The 16,666-nt window shown below is 41.8% G+C and overlaps 2 protein-coding genes across 8 annotated transcripts; both read right to left on the bottom strand.

Moving 5' to 3' along the window:
* Nucleotides 1–10: 10 nt before the first annotated feature.
* On the bottom strand, nucleotides 11–3,958 carry orai1b (ORAI calcium release-activated calcium modulator 1b). Of its 2 annotated transcripts, none has more exons than XM_061799120.1 (2): nucleotides 2,543–3,958; nucleotides 11–1,781 (listed from the first exon to the last, which is right to left on the bottom strand). In XM_061799120.1, the coding sequence occupies exons 1-2, from the start codon at nucleotides 2,663–2,665 to the stop codon at nucleotides 1,227–1,229; spliced, it is 678 nt and encodes a 225-aa protein (XP_061655104.1). In that variant the 5' UTR covers nucleotides 2,666–3,958; the 3' UTR covers nucleotides 11–1,226. The 2 variants fall into 2 exon arrangements, with proteins under 2 accessions (XP_061655104.1, XP_061655105.1); XM_061799121.1 differs by having other exon boundaries at nucleotides 2,419–2,557.
* Nucleotides 3,959–4,096: 138 nt separating this feature from the next.
* wdr41 (WD repeat domain 41) lies at nucleotides 4,097–15,504 on the bottom strand. Of its 6 annotated transcripts, XM_061799112.1 has the most exons (15): nucleotides 15,385–15,503; nucleotides 12,029–14,049; nucleotides 11,829–11,894; nucleotides 10,910–11,025; nucleotides 9,940–9,988; nucleotides 9,566–9,679; nucleotides 9,426–9,488; nucleotides 8,464–8,575; nucleotides 8,329–8,391; nucleotides 7,248–7,349; nucleotides 6,990–7,168; nucleotides 5,442–5,563; nucleotides 5,287–5,372; nucleotides 4,815–4,948; nucleotides 4,097–4,742 (listed from the first exon to the last, which is right to left on the bottom strand). In XM_061799112.1, exons 3-15 carry the CDS (start codon nucleotides 11,874–11,876, stop codon nucleotides 4,602–4,604), a joined length of 1,329 nt encoding a protein of 442 aa, XP_061655096.1. In that variant the 5' UTR covers nucleotides 11,877–11,894; nucleotides 12,029–14,049; nucleotides 15,385–15,503; the 3' UTR covers nucleotides 4,097–4,601. The 6 variants fall into 6 exon arrangements, with proteins under 6 accessions (XP_061655096.1, XP_061655093.1, XP_061655095.1 ...); XM_061799109.1 differs by having other exon boundaries at nucleotides 8,329–8,575; XM_061799111.1 differs by having other exon boundaries at nucleotides 5,287–5,563.
* Between the last annotated feature and the right edge of the window lie 1,162 nt (nucleotides 15,505–16,666).

Here is a 16,666-nt window from a genome sequence, read left to right as displayed (position 1 = left end):
GCGGTCTAGAAACGGCACAGAAGCCAACAAGTGCTTTATTTTTCCTGGTGCTCAAAATCAGCTTGAAGACATGTACAGTACATTAGTCACACTAATACTGTGTGTACTGTGTGTATATATACACACACACACACACACACCGTTACACAATGAAGATCCACACTACATTTTTTCAGCTTGCAAATAAAAAAAATTAAAAAAAAATCCCACTGCATGCAGGAATCCAGTGCACAAAGTGGGGCTCAGCCCCAAGTGGTTAAGGTACCGGTACTTTTTTGGGGGGGAGGACGGCTCATCTAGCCAAGCGAGATGTACAAATAAAACCCATTACAGTCTGTAAAGTGAATGAGCAAAATCCCCCCATTCATGTTCTGGAAACATGTCAAAGAAGCAAAAACATGAATGAATTCTGCAATCTAGTAATACTGATGACAAAGAAAACAGACAGTACAGCATAAATAAAAGACAAAGAATTACTACGAATGATAATCGATAAACAGCAGGCAAGACAAGAGTGTTCAAGTGATTCAAAAATAAAAATTAAAAACTCACAATTTGGACTGTGACTTCAAGTTTCATGCTTTATGCCAACTTGACAAAAGAAACATCACCAAACAAAGGGGAGGAAAATAAGTTGTTTGTTGGTGAGGAATGGATTTGTCTCAGTGAGGTACACACATACTGATAACCAGCAATACTGATCATGAATAACAGTCAGGGCCAACAATCATAAATGTTAGACCCGTTCAATATTTACGATTGCCAATCCTTATGTGCGTGCTCAACACCAAGTTTAGGGGACAAGATTTAGGAGGGGTACATACATTGAATTGAAGCATTTCCTCTCCCTTGCAATCGACATCAGCAAAGTCCCGATTATTGGACTTCACTAAAGGATTACCCTCTGTGGTGCGGGCTGTGTTAAGAGTGTTTTTTTTCCCCTCCTGTCCAACTGCTGGACAGCCCGAACGTTTGGGGCTCGAGAATCGCAAATACAAAGCTGACACACATGGCGATAATCAGGACGAAGTTGAGCATTTTCCCCTCTTTCGATCAACGTCAGCCGAGTCCCGATAATCAGACGTCTCTAAAGAATGATCCTGAGCGAGTATCTCGTGGTGTGGAACACACCCCGCACCGCAGGATAATCCTGATCTCGTAATGATGATCTTCAGCGATTATCTCGTGGTGTGGGATTTTGTTAAGATGTTGGAAACGGTTGGGCCTTAAGGGAAATGTGAACTCGGCGAATGCAAAATGGACTCTCCTCTATTGTCCAGCTGGTTCTGTAGCCTGGTGAGGTTGGAGAGCTCCTCCAGCTCCTGGAACTGCCGGTCGGTCTTGTGGCTGACCAGCGAGCGGTAGAAGTGCACGGCGAACACGATGAACACCAGCCCGAACGGGACCACGATGGACGTGGAGGTGATGGCGGCGGCCACCCCCGCCGACACCGTGCCGTTGCCGGCCTTGCCGGGCTTGATGGGCAAGAACTTGACCCAGCAGAGGAGCACCACCTCGGCCAGGAAGAGCAGCGTTCCGAGGACGGTGGAGAAGCCCCAGGCCAGTTCGATGTGGCGGTGCATACGCTCGTGCGGCGACTCGCTGACCGAGTTAATGTTGTGCACGTTGCTGACCGCCTCGATGTTGGGCAGGATGCACGTGCTGACCATCAGGGCGAAGAGGTGCACGGCCACCAGGACGGTGGTGCAGGCGCTGAAGGCGATCAGCAGGGCGGGGGGGTACGGGTAGCTGTTGTCCAGCTGCACTTCCACCATGGCCACCTGAACGAGTACACGGGAGACTTCAGCAGGTGCACGCTGTGTATTTTACAAGTGCAGCGGACCCCGCCGATACCGAAATCTGACGTCCGTTATGATTGCATTGAATTTTCGGAGTGATTTTTCAACCCCCCAAAATGATTGAATAAGGGGGTGAGGCTGCAACGGATTAATCCCCTTTTCGTTCATTTCAGTGGGGAAAGGTGATTTGAGATACAAATGAAAGAATTCAACATGTTTCTCAAGGCACCACTGTATAAGCAAGTTTCAATTTAGCGTCGCACCCCTTCGGTGTAGTACCACGTTGCCCCACAATATGCAGGGCAGCACGGAGCTCTACTGGAAGACATGCAACATAAGTAACTGCAAGAAAAAGAGGCAGAGCAAGTCCACTCATCACGCCAATAAGAAGGACTTTATGCCTGTAGGTATTGGTGTATACTCTGTTTGTATGCGTTAAAGTAGAAGTTGTTTGATGATTTAGAATTACTGTAACAGCGACGCTAATTTCTGTTAGCCCTTCTATGGCATTTCACATGATACGTTAGCTGACTAATATGATTTGGTTGAAACGTTTGGGGTATAAAAAATACATTTATACACCGTTTACTTCTCTTTTGGTTTTGGGTGTGGGTTTTACCGTAAACTTGAACTGGGGAGTGACGAATAAACAGCTTGAAGCAAGAACATTTGTTCGAGATATAGAATCAGAATCGCCTTAACGTGACAACAACGTGTGACATGGAAGGCATTCAAGACGTCACCATGGCGAATCCGGACAGCAGAGCCGAGGTGCGGCTGGAAGCTTTGAGTTTGGCCCGGCTCAGGTAGAGCTTCCTCCAGGACAGCGCTTGTAAGGAATGCTCGTCGATGCTCATCTTGCGCATTTAGTACACAGCGCCGTCGACGATAAGCATAGTCACAAGTCGCACGGCCGAAGTTCTTGGCATAGATATGAACATGTGCTAACTAAAGCTACCAAGAGGGAACGGCGTTTTCCGGCATACTCTCTCGTGCTGCTCTTGCAGGCAATTACCCACAAGTCTTTGCAAACGGATGAGGGCGACACCTGGGTAACAACTTTTTCATTTTGCCTGTTTTAAAAATAATGTTGAAGTGTTGTTTTAAATAGTAAGTAATTAACACCAGGACAAATTGATTATTATTTTTTTGTTAGTTTTTGACACGCGGGGAGTGGACTGTAATCACTTGACTCTACTCATCCAATGGAGAGAAAGCACACTTTCAGTCAGCCAATGGAGAGCGCGCTTACACTATTCCGGAAGTGTCGCCCGCGCTCGGGCTACATTAGACACGTTTTAGCGCACGGTTGTTAAACTTTTTTTTTTTTTTAAATGTTCTTTTAAGTAATAACACTGTTATTTAAAAATCCTTTCCGGACAAAATTGTTGACGCCGTGACGAATAAAGTTTGAGTTGTTGGCGTTTTTACAACACGAGGAGTCAACCGGTACCACATGACCCCACTCGACCAATGAAAGAGCTCGTTTTAATATTCCGAAAATGTCAGTATCGGCAGCAACATTTTTATCAAATTTTTTTTATAATAACTGCAACATATTCGGGAGAAAATCATCGAATCCGTAAAAAATAAAAACGTTTTTTTCGCGTTTTCTTTTTTAAACACACGCCATTCAATCGGTATGACGTGTTCCACTCAGCCAATCGAGAGAGTGAGAAGTCCTCCCAATCAGCCACAAGATGACGCGCTTATCCAAGAACTATCCGCTTTGCATGTTTTTGGGTCTTTTTTTTTTTTTTAACAACTACGTTATTATTAAATGTATTCGGGACAAAGCTGTAGAAGACGTGACAAATACCATCACGATGTTTTACATTCAAAGCCAGATCTCATGGCATCAAGACTTTTGAATGAAATCAATTACTTTTGAATGTATTTGGCCATTATAATATTTTGCCAGTAACGAAGCCCCGTATGTGCACAATACTGGGAATTCCCAGCCTCTAAACAAAGACGTCTTTGCTATTAACTATTAGTCTTTCTAAATGAACTCTGTTGTTAACTGCTTTGCTAACATTTTTCATACGATGTAGATTTCCTCCCAAAATGAAGGACTGGGAAAGCAGTGGGAAAACCAAAACAGCTCTGACATGGACAGGCAACTCTATTAGTCCCACGTGCTCTAAAAACATTCCTAATGACTAAAACATACATTTTCAAGTATTCCTTTGTGCCTTGTCTCGCTCTCTCGCTGGCAAGAAAATGAGGACTTTCGTATAAGATCACTTTGAGGAAACGAAGACTATTGCACTGTTCTGCAAATAAGAGGCAAGGTGTGTTTGCTTCAACTTGTTGGACACTCCCACTTCACTGTAAAATTGACACATAAAACAAAATACAGCTAAATGTACATTTAAACACCAAAATGTTCAATCAAACCGTATCATTGTGTCATCATGCTAGCTTAATGCTAACCGTTAGAGCATAATGCCGTAAACGAGCTAAGAGTAATTAGCATAGCTGTTAAAGTAATTATAAACGTTTAAATAATTTCTACTTTAACACATCAACACATACAAACAGAGCATTCAACGAGACATCTTTTCTAGTAGAGCTCAGTGCTGCCCGGGATGTTGTGGCACAAAGTGGTACTACACTGAAGCTGAACAACCAAATTCAGACATGGCTGCATACTGTGGACACTAATTACAATCTGTGATTTTACTGTGCAACATTCCAACTTCATTCCTGTGCGGTTACAACATTTGAAGCCGGACGTCAGTCCTTCATCACGACGACATCTCTTGTTCAGGCAGACGTTGCAAAATGAAGTCCCGCCTTTCAGAGTCCGCCGTTCTCCTCCAGTTTCCGGAAGAGCGCCAGGCTGCGCAGTTGCGACTGCTTCTCGCCGTTCTTCCACAGGATGAGCTGGTGGTCGGCCGAACACGTCACCAGGCCGTTCTCCGGGAAGGCCAAGAACATCTGAGCGACAACGCCGAGAAAATGACCAACGGTAGATCGCACAGCGGCGTGCGTGCGCGTGTAGACGCAGACCTGGACTGCGCCCGAGTGTCCGATGAGGTCGCCCGTCAACTCCAGCGTCCTGATGGCGGGCAGGTCCGGCGTCTTCTTGGACGCAGGACACGTCTGCTTGCTGGAACGCCCCAAGGTCCACATCCCGAAGAAGCCTTGAGCGACGGATGACATCGCAGTCGAATACAATTATTTGGAGGACAAGTAAAAAATAATAATAATCATACGACTAAAATACAGTTGAAATTGTGCAGTAAACGTTTTTTGACAATAGTAAAGTCAAACATTCATGAAAAAAGTCACCTGAATAAAGTTGTCATTTTATAAGAAAAAGACGTAATATTACAAGAATGAAGTTGCAATTTTACAAGTAAACAAATGAAAAAAGGTGTTATTTTACAAGAATAACGTTATAATTTGATAAGGCAAAAGAGGCGTGATATTCTAAGAATAATGTTGTAATTCTGAATGAAATGTGAGCGGTGCCATTGACCTGGGGAGGCGGGTTCTCCGGCTAACGGAAGCTCTTGAATGTCCCACATCCTAACGCTGCCGTCCTCCGAGCACGACATCAGCTCGCTGCCGCGACAAACGCAACAAAGGTCGCAAAAAAGCACGTCCGACGTGACCCCATTCGGCTCGGCTGACCTGTCGGAGAGCAGCGCGGTGTGCAGGACGTCGGAGTCGTGGGCGCGCTTCCTGTACGCCACCGCCGCCCCGGTGGCCGCGCTGAACACGTACACGCCGCTGCCCGCCGCCGCCGCCACCAGCTGATAGCAAACAAACAAACAAAAACAAGAAAACCAGAATAAGAAGAGAAAAAAATGTCACAAGTGACTTCTGCAAGAATTAAGTTGGAACTTTACAAGATAAAGTGGTCTTTTACAAGAATAGTCCTAACTTTATTCCTTTTCTTGTAAAATGACTTTTATTCCACATAAAGACAAAACATTCATACTTCATGCATGAAGCATTTTTCCCGTCAAAAAAAAAAACAACATTCTTGTAAATGAAATCTTTTCTCGTAAACTAACATCTTTTCTTCCCGTAAAGATAATTGTTTTTTCTTGTCAAATTACACATTTGTTCTCATGAGATCATCATTTTTTTTCATAAAATGTCATCTTTTTTGTCTTATTAGTTGAAGTTATTAATAACACGTAAAAAGCATTTAAAGTCAAAACTGTTCTTAAAAAAAAAAAAAATTGGGGCCAGGGATATCTTCTAATAGCTTTTCTATTGTTTTGTATTGAAATGCAATTAAATGCATTTTTCCAGTGTTAACAATATTCCCGTCCGTGGCAATTATTTGATTCAGTTCTCCACTATCGAGATTAATTAATTACAAAGCCTCAAATCAACTCAATATTTTTTTTATTGCGTCACACCCATAAAAATTACATATTTCTTCTTATAACGTTACATCTTTTTTTTCCTTCATGAGATTAAAAATCGTTTTTTTCTCGTGGATTAAACATTTAACAAACATTTTTTTTTAAATTACAGTCTTATAAAATTTAAAGTTTTCTCCTGTAAGATTAAATCTGTTTATCTCATAAAACTGAAGCATTTTTCTCATAAAAATATTTTTTTTCTCGCAAATTAAATATTGCTCCATAAACTTGCATCTTTCTTTTCACCTCAATTACATATTACGTCTTGCAAAATTACATATTTATTTTCGTAACATTACATCTTTTTTTCTAATAATATTTGAGCATTATTCTTGTAAAATAACATCTTTTACATGTTATTTTTCTCCCCGAAAATAATTCTGTTTCTCTTTTTTTCATAAAACAAATGTTTTTTCCTCATAAAATGACTTCTTTTCTCTGGTATATTTAGTCGACCTTTTTCATAAAATGGAAACTTTTTCTTTGAAAATTACATGCTTTTTACCATAAAAGAAAGATTGTTTTTCTTGTCCCATTAAAACACTTTCTTTTCAAATGACATCTTTACTCTTGTAACATGACAACTAATTAGCCATACAATGCCAATTTTTTTTCCTTGTTGAATGACATATCTGCTCTTGTTTCTTTCTTGTAAAATTACATCTTTTCTCCTCATAAAATTGCAACACAGCTGCCACTGAAAGTGCGTCTGATTAAAGCCAACTAAAGTTCAGATGTTCTAGTCGACTTTTCCTGACATTTACTGTATGCGCTCCAAGGTGTGTGAAGACGCGTGACTGACGTTTCCGTTGGAGGCGAGGTGCTGAATGGACATCTCGCTGGGTTTGGGCCCGCCCACGTGGGACTGCGTGCCGGTCTGAGGCTCCTCCCGCGAGATGTGCTGATAGGCCAGCACGCTGCAGTCCAGCGCGTCCCAGAGGATCAGCTCGCCTGCGTGCGAACCGCTGGCGAACATGCCATCTGTGGAAAAACACACGCTTTAGGGTGGTGCTCTTTTTGGGGGGGGGGAATGTGTGCTGGAGGTCATTTAGCTACTGACCGTTGACATTGACCAGGGCGCGAATATGATCCTGGTGGTCCGCCAGGCAGCTGACCTCCACGATGGCGAGGGTGTCGCCGCACGGCATTATCTTGTAGATGACTGACAGGAATTATAATCAGTCATTATCAAAATGATGACTTTCTTGTAAGATGGCTACTTTTTTTTTTCTTGTAAACTTCAACAATTTTTCTTTTTCTTTTTCTATTTCGTAAAATCTCCCCTTATTTTTCATTTAAAAAAATCTCATAAAATTATGACTATAATGATTTTTTTTCTTAGAAATTGTGATTTCTTTTTTCCCCCAAAATCTGATTTTTTCCTCTTTCTCATAACATGGCAACTTTTCTGTCATCATTTTTTTCTTCTAACATTCCAACTGTTTCGTAACATCTGGACTTTTTTTCCTGGTAAAATTCGGACTTTCTTCTTGTGAGATATACATTTTGAGCTTCTTTTTTTTTCATAAAATGTACTTTTTCTCGTGAAGATGATGACTTTGTCATAGCATGGCAACTTCTCTCAAAATTTATTTAGTAAAATCTCAACTTTTTCCTCATAAAATTACCTTTTTCTCATGGAATTATGACTTTATTCTTGAAACAATTATTGTTCTCATAAAATGTTGACTCTTTTCATAACATTGTGACTTTTTTCAAAAAAAAATTCTCATCATATTTTTGTTCTTGACATTACAACTGTTTTAACATCCCATCTTTTTTAAATTTAAAATTAAATTAAATTTATTTTCTAGTAACTTTTCTTTTCTCTTGCTATAACAATTTTGGGGGGTAAAATTCCAAATTTCCCTGAAACATTTCTGACTTTTTTCACGTCACATGATGACTTTTTTTCTCCTCTAAACTACTATGTTTTTCTTGTAAAATGATGACTCTTCTTGTGACCTATCTTTTTTTTTCTCGTAAAACGACACTGACAATTCTTCTAAAATGATGACATTTTTCATATAATTCAACAAATTTTGGCTTGCGACACAAAGCGCCGCCTCGTAACTAAAAAAAACCAAAAAACTTGTAAATTGGAGCACTTGCAAGTCAAGGCGGCTCGTGGAAACATTTACCAATGCTTTTATCCACGGCGGCGGCAACGCGGTTCTTGGGCAGCTCGATCAGCGAGCTAATTCCTGTCAAAAGATGGAAAAGAATAGGAATATTAATCGGACTAAGACGATGACAAAGGAAGTTTGGCCGCTCGCCTGTGTCGCTGTGCGGCTCTTTGAGACACTCGAGACGGAAGTCTTTGCTCCAAACGCACAATTGTTCGCCAGCGGAGATCCACGCGCTCAAACGTTCCAGCACCAGGATGCACTGACGCACGCACACAACAAGTTGGTCATCGCATCACAACACAAAACCAAACATGAATTTATTCTCGGTAAAATTTCCTGTCAAAAAGGACTTGTTTTTCCTCGTAACATTATGACTTGTTTTATGTACAATGACGACTTTTTCCCGAAAAAAAGTCAAGTAAAAGTAAAAAGTAAACATTTCCATTACGTTTTGTAATATGTCATTTCTTTTCCTCGTAATATTGTTGACGTTTTTCTTGTCACTTTTTTTTGTAAAATTACAACTTTATCTCAAAAAAATCCATTACATAATGTCAAATGTCATCATTTTTCTTGTAAAAATGTAGATTTTTTTTGTAAAATGTAAACTTTTGGCACTTAAAATGTTAGCTTTATTCTCAAAATATTGACATTTTTTATGTCAAATTATTACCTTTCCTTGTAAAATTCCAACTTTTGCACATTTTGTATTGCTTTTTTCTTCTGTTGCATCACATAAAATCTTGATTTTTTTTCCTGTACAAACTGTTACTTTTTTTCTAAAAGTATAACTTTATTTTTGTAATATAACCTTTTTCCCCTCATAAAATATTACTTTTTTGCCATAACATTTGATTGAGTCGATTGTTGTATTTTTTCTCTCTTTTTGTAGTCTTTTTTCCCGAAAGAAAATGTCTTTTTAAAACTTCTTTTCTTGTAACATCTACAACAGCTATCTTTTAAAAAAAAATTTGAAAACTTTTTTTCTCATAAAAATCACAACTTTACTCTTGCAAAAATGGGACTTGACAAAAAAAAAAACGTAACTAACGCTGTATAATTCCATTTTATGTCATGTCTTCAGTCCAACATTGCAGCGCTACATTCACCTTGACAGACGACTGAAGGTCCAGAACGGTCTGCACCCTGTTTCCAGTGTCGGGGTCCCACAGCTGACAAGGGTACGGGTTAAGAACGCTCAAGTCAACACAATCACCAAATCTTTGGCGCCCCCAACTGACGAGGATACGCTGACGCTGCGATCCGAGGAGGCGGTGACGAGGCGGACGTCGCCGCAACGGAAGACGGCCATGGCGGTGATCTGCTGGGAGTGACCTCGGAGCTCCTGCACACGCTCGCCCGTCTGAAAACAGATGACAGTGTTACTTCGCTATTTGACGCCCTCTTGGTGCCAAACAACCATGTTGAAATAGGGGGAGGAGCTTCATTTAAGAGGGCCATAGCTTTGTCTAATGGAACAAGTGCTTTGCTGCCATATTGTGGCATCTACAGGCAATTCTAAACTTTTTTGCATGAGGTGTCAATTACTGGTGAATTTCGGGTGATTGGCAGCAGGGCTCCGTCTCCATCCCCTTTCACTTTCCATTAAAGACAGTGAATTACCTCTACGTTCCAAACCAGCACCAGGCCATCGTCCCCGGCTGATGCACATCTGGCAACAAACAACAGATGTCCAAAAAGTCAGACACACACACTCACACACATTCCCAAACCTTCACATAGACACACACACACAAACGTAGTTGTGTTAGAAATCCTAATATGACCACTTATGCAGACTCACTGGAGCATAGCGGACAGGAGAGCAGGTGCGTGTGTGCGTGGGTGTGTGAGAGAGAGTGTGTGTGTCACTGAGTACATGTGAGAGTGGGTAACTGGAGTGTTAAAACATGTGAGTGTGTGTGTTTTAAGTGTGTTTGGGTTTTACATGTGTGTGTGCGTGTGTCTTTGCTTAATAAGTGTGTGTGGTATGTGTGTTTGTTATATACCATGTGTGATCGAGAGAGAGAGTGTGTTAGTGGGTGTGCGCTCTGTATGTGTATGTGTGAGGGTGTATGAGAGTGTGTGTAAGTGTACTTTAAGTTGGAGTGTGTGTGTATGAGTATCTTTGTGAGTTTATTTTGTTATACTTGTGTGTTTGTTTTTAATGTGTGTGCGTTGTGTTTGTGTTATACACGTGTGTGTATTGTATACATTGTGTATATTGTGTTTTGTTTGTGTGTTACAAAAGTGCAGGTGTGTGCGTGTGTGTATATGTTTGTGAGTTTGCTTTTTGTTCTATGTTTGTGTGTTCTGTATATGTGTGATTGTATTTAATGAGCGTGTGTGTCGTTTGTGAATGTGTTATATGCATATGTGTGAGCAATGTGTGTTTCGTGTTATGTGTGTGTGTTGTGTTTGTGTCGTTCGTGCGAGCGCAGACAATCACAAGGACGCTGACGGTGTTCTCGTCACGCTCTGCTACGTCGCCGCAGTGAGTCTCTCCTGTCAATGAGCGGAGGGGATGCGGCGCGTTGGGGGGGGGGGGGGGGGGGGGGGGTCGGGGGTCGGGGGTCGGGGGTGTCTCTCTTACCTGAAGTCATCAATCTGCACCAGAAATCGAACAATGTCAAAATGTCCTTTCAGCACCTGCAGCTCAGTGAAGCAGTTTTTGGGCTGTTCCTCGCCGATGCGCAACACGCCGCTTTTCTGCACACGTAAGCCAGAAAAATAGAACAGAATCAAACAAACCGTGCGGTTACTTCGCTTCGAGCCTCCTCACTGTGACACTTCGTAACTGCTTCGACATCACATCTGACTCACAAAAATATTTCTATAGAAATGAAAAGCTTAAAATGAATTATTCATTTTGGGGGATTTATTTGACATGCACTTTTACTCGTTTTGGTAATAATGATGACACTGCGCCGGCACGATGGCCGACTGATTAGCACATCTGCCTCGCAGTTTTCTCCGGGCACTCCGGTTTCCTTCCACATCCCAAAAACATGCGTGGTGGGTTGATTGAAGAATCTAAATTGCCCGTAGGTGTGAATGTGAGCGCGAATGGTTGTTTGTTTGTATGTGCCCTGCGATTGGCTGGCGACCAGTTCTCGCCCGAAGATAGCTGGGATGGGCTCCAGCACGCCCGCGACCCGCGCGAGGAGAAGCTGTACGGCAAATGGATGGATGACGAAACTGCAATGTTTGCGCGTAGCTTTGGTGTGACGTTCAAGTACATTTAGTAATCTTCAACACTACTGTCACTACAATACAAACGTGCCCGTTGTTGAACTCTGGTGTGGCGTTCACGTACACGCGGTAATCCTGAAAGCCCCAACAATAATTTGCGTGCTGTTGAACTAATGTGACGTTCAAGTATCTTTATGTGCACTCCAACTCCATTTACAATGGGTTGTTCTTCTTCAACAACCCAAATAATGTTTGCACTCACGTGACAGCTAGGCACAACAAATCATTTTGAAGATTGTGACGTTCACGTTCCACCTCACCTCCGCGGAGCTTTGAGCTTCACGACCACCAAAAATCCACCGAAGCATGACAGCAGATGTCGTAAACTGGGATGACCAAAAAAAAAAAAAAACGAAGTAGAATGAGACAACATCACGTTCACTCATAAATATCAAACATGGACGCCAAACCAAAACATCACACGCTAGTGTGGCGCGTTCACGGCCCGGCTGTAGCTTACCGGTCATCGGCGTAACGTCTCCGCTGTGACCGTGGCTCGCTTAATGAGATGTTGCCTGTAATAAGAACATCTAATAAGTCGATTTGACTCGTGAGCACGACGGTGAGGAAGCTTTCAAAAGAGGAACTGAGTTCCAGCTGCCACAACAACAATCCGTTCGTATGACCCCCCCGACTACGGAAGCCTATGGTGGCCAATGCCTGACTGCCACGATCGGTTTAAGTATTTTTCACACAACACGCTGGAAACTTTTCTTTGCGTGAAATTATGTCGTTTCAAGTGACGTCCAGATGATTAAAATACTATTTGAAAAAGAGAATGTTTTAAAGTACAACTTTGCTTGAACGCACCGAGGTAGTCATTCTGCTAGTGTGCAGTAGATGGCAGTGTGTGCCAATCTTACAAAAGCCACCATTGGGCGCACTTATACTGGCTTTTTTAAAAACAATTATAAAGATTACAACTTTCTAAAGAAGAATTTTATAAATTTCATACCTTTTCTTGAAAATCCTGACTTTTTTTCTCATAACATTAAAACGTTATCTCTGATAATGCCAACTTTTTTGTCGGAGATGTTTCTCTTTTTTTTTTTGGTCATCTTTTTTCTTGTAAATGTATGTTTCTAAAATGATGACTTTTCTTATAATTCCAGTTTTTCTTGTAAATTTAAGTTTTTTTCCCTAGTAAAATTAGTACTTTAAACTACTCAAACTACTTTTTTTCGCATCATCCCGACTTCTGGGAAAATGGAAACTTTTTTCCCAAAATTTGTGAAACAACTTTTTGCTTATAGACGTTATGTCTGATGACATCATGTCAATGACATAATGACATTATGTCATTATGTCGATATCCTCACATAATTCCATCTTTTCTTGTTAAACCCCAACTTTTTCCATATAATTTGAACTTCTTTTGTGAATCATTGCGACTTTTTCTCATAAAAATCCCAATTTTCTTCTGGTAATACTTTTGCGTTTTAAAAATCGGAACTTTGTTCCTAGTAGCATCGCGACTGTCGTAAAATGATGACTCTTCGACGTCAAACGACGACTTTGTTCTAATCGACACGAGAAAACGTCACAGGCGTGTTCCACGTTTACATTGACAGACGACTGAAGTTTCAAAATGGAAAACGGAAACTTTTTGCCCATCAAAACACAAAAGACTTTTTTTTTCCCCCTCACATATAATTGCAACTTTATTCTGTTGTGTGATTTGGACTGATGCCTATTGTTTTCCCTCAATGACTGCTGCCTTCTTGATTTTCCTCCGCTTCCTCTCCGTGTTGGGCCACTCGGGCCGCACAGTTGTTGACACACAACACAGTGCTTTAAACACACAGACACACACTCGCCCCGTCTGGGGCTCGGCCGATCGAGACGACGCCCTCGCGTGGGGCCCGCGACCTTCACGGCGGCTCAGATGCGGATTCCTGATTTAGTGTCGATCCGCCGCGCTTGTCAGGGCCCGCGAGGTGCTTTCCACGCGCTAATAGAAAAGCTCAAGGGCGGCGGGAAAAAAAGAAAAGAGGGAGGAAGCGAGGAGGTGTGTGTGCGCGTGTGTGATGGAATGAAAGTGTTTCGAGTGAGGAAAAGACAGCAGGTGATGTTTGAGCGTGGCCACTCGCTCGTCATTTCACCTTCCCGCTCAGCCAGCGTTGCGGCCATCACCCGGCCCGCCACCTTACCCGTCGTGTCGTCTTGCCTCTTCACCCGCGCTTCAGCCAACAACTGTTTTACCTGACGACTTATCTGCCATTTTGCCGACCCGCTTTGTCTCGGTTTCACCCGCCGCCTCCTCTGCCGGTTCGCTAACCTGCGCGCCCGTCGTACCTGACGATTGACCCGTCGTGCCTCCTCAACCGTTGTTTCACCCACCGTCTGGCCCGCCACCTTACCCGTCGTGTCGTCTGCCCGTTCGGGCATGGTTTCGCCCGCCGACTAACCCGTCCACTGTCGGCAGTCCTCATTTCCTCCATTGCATGATGCGTGCCGTTCACGTTCCTCTCCCGGAGAGATCTAATGTGCCGCAATCAAACCACCTCACTTGCGTGTCGTTCATTGAAGAGCTTTTGTAAACAATGACAAATTGGAAGGGGGAGGCGGGCCTAGCCGGGTGTCAATCATTCTAAAGATTCCATCGCTAACGTAGTAACACTATTGTTGTTTCGCGGAAAGCATTTCTTTCATATCCTTGATATGGAAGAAATACAATTAGCCCATCTATGGCATTTCACATCAGAATCAGAATCAGAATCAGCTTTATTTGCCAAGTATGTCCAAAAAACACACAAGGAATTTGTCTCCGGTAGTTGGAGCCGCTTTAGTACGACAACAGTAATTGACAGTCAGTTATATTATAACATTATATGTTAGCGTTAAGCTAGTAGACTTACACATGTTGTATGTTCAGTTTCTATGCATTGTTGCTGTGTGTGTGTTAAAGTAGCAGTTGTTTGAAATTTAGAAGTTTATTTCCGTCAGCCTGTTTGTGGGATTTCGCGTAAATGTTAGCATTAAGCTACCAGACTTACATGTGTTGTACCCTTTGTTTGTATGTGTTACTGCCCCATGTGTGTTAAAGTAGCAGTTGTTTGAAGGCTTAGAATTACCATAACATTTATGCTCATTTCCGTTAGCCTGTCAACGGCATTTCACATTATATGTTAGCATTAAGCTATCAGCTATTTGTTCTCACATAGTTTGGTTGAACATTTTGGTGTTCAAATATAAATTTTTTTAATTCTCTAGTTTTGTGGTGCAAGTTTAACAGTAACATTCAACTAGGAGTGACAAACAAACCGCTTGAAGCGAGCACGCTCCGCCTCTTATTTGGAGAGTCTTCCTTTCCTTGCCTCAAAGTGATGTTATATAATCGTCAAACTGTAGGCTACTCCATTGAGTAATCAAGTAATCGCGCTTCTCCCCCTTTTTAAAAAAACATTGTACAACTACCATCCATTAATTCTTTCATTCATTTTCCGAACTGCTTCTCCTCACCCGGGTCGCAGGCGTGCTGGAGCCATCCCAGCTATCTTCGGGGCGCGAGGCGGGGTACACCCTGAACTTCACGCCAGCCAATCGCAGACTAACATACATTTTATTCTCATTCATGAGGGACTTCTATCCTCAAATTGTGTTAAATGTTGTTACTGAGTGTATGGTATGAATTCAGTGAACAGAGTTTGAGAACAACAACAATATTAACCAATGCTAAATGGTTAGCAATCGCGATTAGCATTAGCGCGCTAGCGATGACCACGTTACGTTAAAAAACACTAATTACCAGTCAGCTCACTCATACACCGTGTTATATGCACATTACATATCTTTTAGTGTCTTAAAATCACTTACAGACGGTCCTCTGGCGTTTTTTGGCAAAGTTTATCAGTGTCCCGACATCGCGTGCGTCTGCAATAAATGTCCGTGTGAAACATTGACGGGGGGCGCGAACAAGGTTCCGGCGGAGCTTCGAGGCAGAAATTTTGCGTCCACCTATTTTGGAAGTCGATTTACGTAACCAAGTTATTCGATTTTTTTCCCCCCAGCCTTACTTCAAAATGATGTTCTATAATCATCTCATATTTCTCCATCGCGAGAGAGTGCGAAGAGCCGCAAAAGTAATACTTTTAAAAGTGTCTTTTAATATATTTAAGCGTGTTTGAATACATTTACATGTCTATCAAGTATGTTGCAGCGGTAGAATTACGTAAAAAAATCAATGAAATTATGGTATGGTCTCTATATCACCGATATTTACGTATCACGGAAGTATCTAGAACCAATGTTAAGCATTAAGTAGCAGTTCACTAATATAGCCGAAGAGTGTAGCCGAAATTTTTCCGTGGTGTGGCGAAATATGAGTTGAGGGGGAGGTTGCGTAGGGGGGGGGCTGCTGATGGAAATTTTTCATTCATTTTTTCTCTTTCCATCCCTCGCCACCCCGCAGCTACGCCACTGCTAATATTTATTTTTAGTATTTTTTGAGATGAGAGCAAATCCTCATTTTGATTTGTGCGACAAAGATGCTTAAATTCACTTTCTCAAACACCCAAACACACACACACACACACGCACAAATAATGAGCTCTCGTTGATCGTTTGGCACGTTCACCCTCGGCCGGGTTATTGACTGATGTCATTTTGGCCAAACATTATTGCATCGTTGCGCAGCCCCTGCTGCTCGCCGATTGGCCGAAAGCACTCCGCCGCGTGCTGACAAACGAGCCAATCGGAAAGAAGTCGCACGGCCAGCCAATTAACCTGCACGCCAGTCAGACAAATGATGAGATTGATGTCCAATGGACAGCTACACACATTTATTGTTACTACCCCCACTATGCAAATCATTATTACTAGCATTAAGAGTATTATATTTTATTACTTTTCATAATAATTTTTGATAAGTAATTCATTAAAGCATATACATTTACAATAATGATAGTAATAATAGTAGTTCATTTGTATTTATTTATATATAGGTATATATTCTTTTCTTTATTTGAACTCAATAAACGTGGACCATTATAGCAGATTAATTAAAAATGAATTGATTTTATTTTTATTTTTTATCAGTGCAAGTATCAAGTCTTTAATATGACATTTAAGAAGAAGCCACTTTGAAGACCTATATTAA

This window comes from Phyllopteryx taeniolatus, chromosome 15 (genome assembly GCF_024500385.1).
Source record: "Phyllopteryx taeniolatus isolate TA_2022b chromosome 15, UOR_Ptae_1.2, whole genome shotgun sequence".
In the NCBI taxonomy this organism is placed as follows: Eukaryota; Metazoa; Chordata; class Actinopteri; order Syngnathiformes; family Syngnathidae; genus Phyllopteryx; species Phyllopteryx taeniolatus.
Note: the sequence above shows the minus strand (reverse complement) of the source record. Positions and strands in the feature narration are given on the sequence as shown.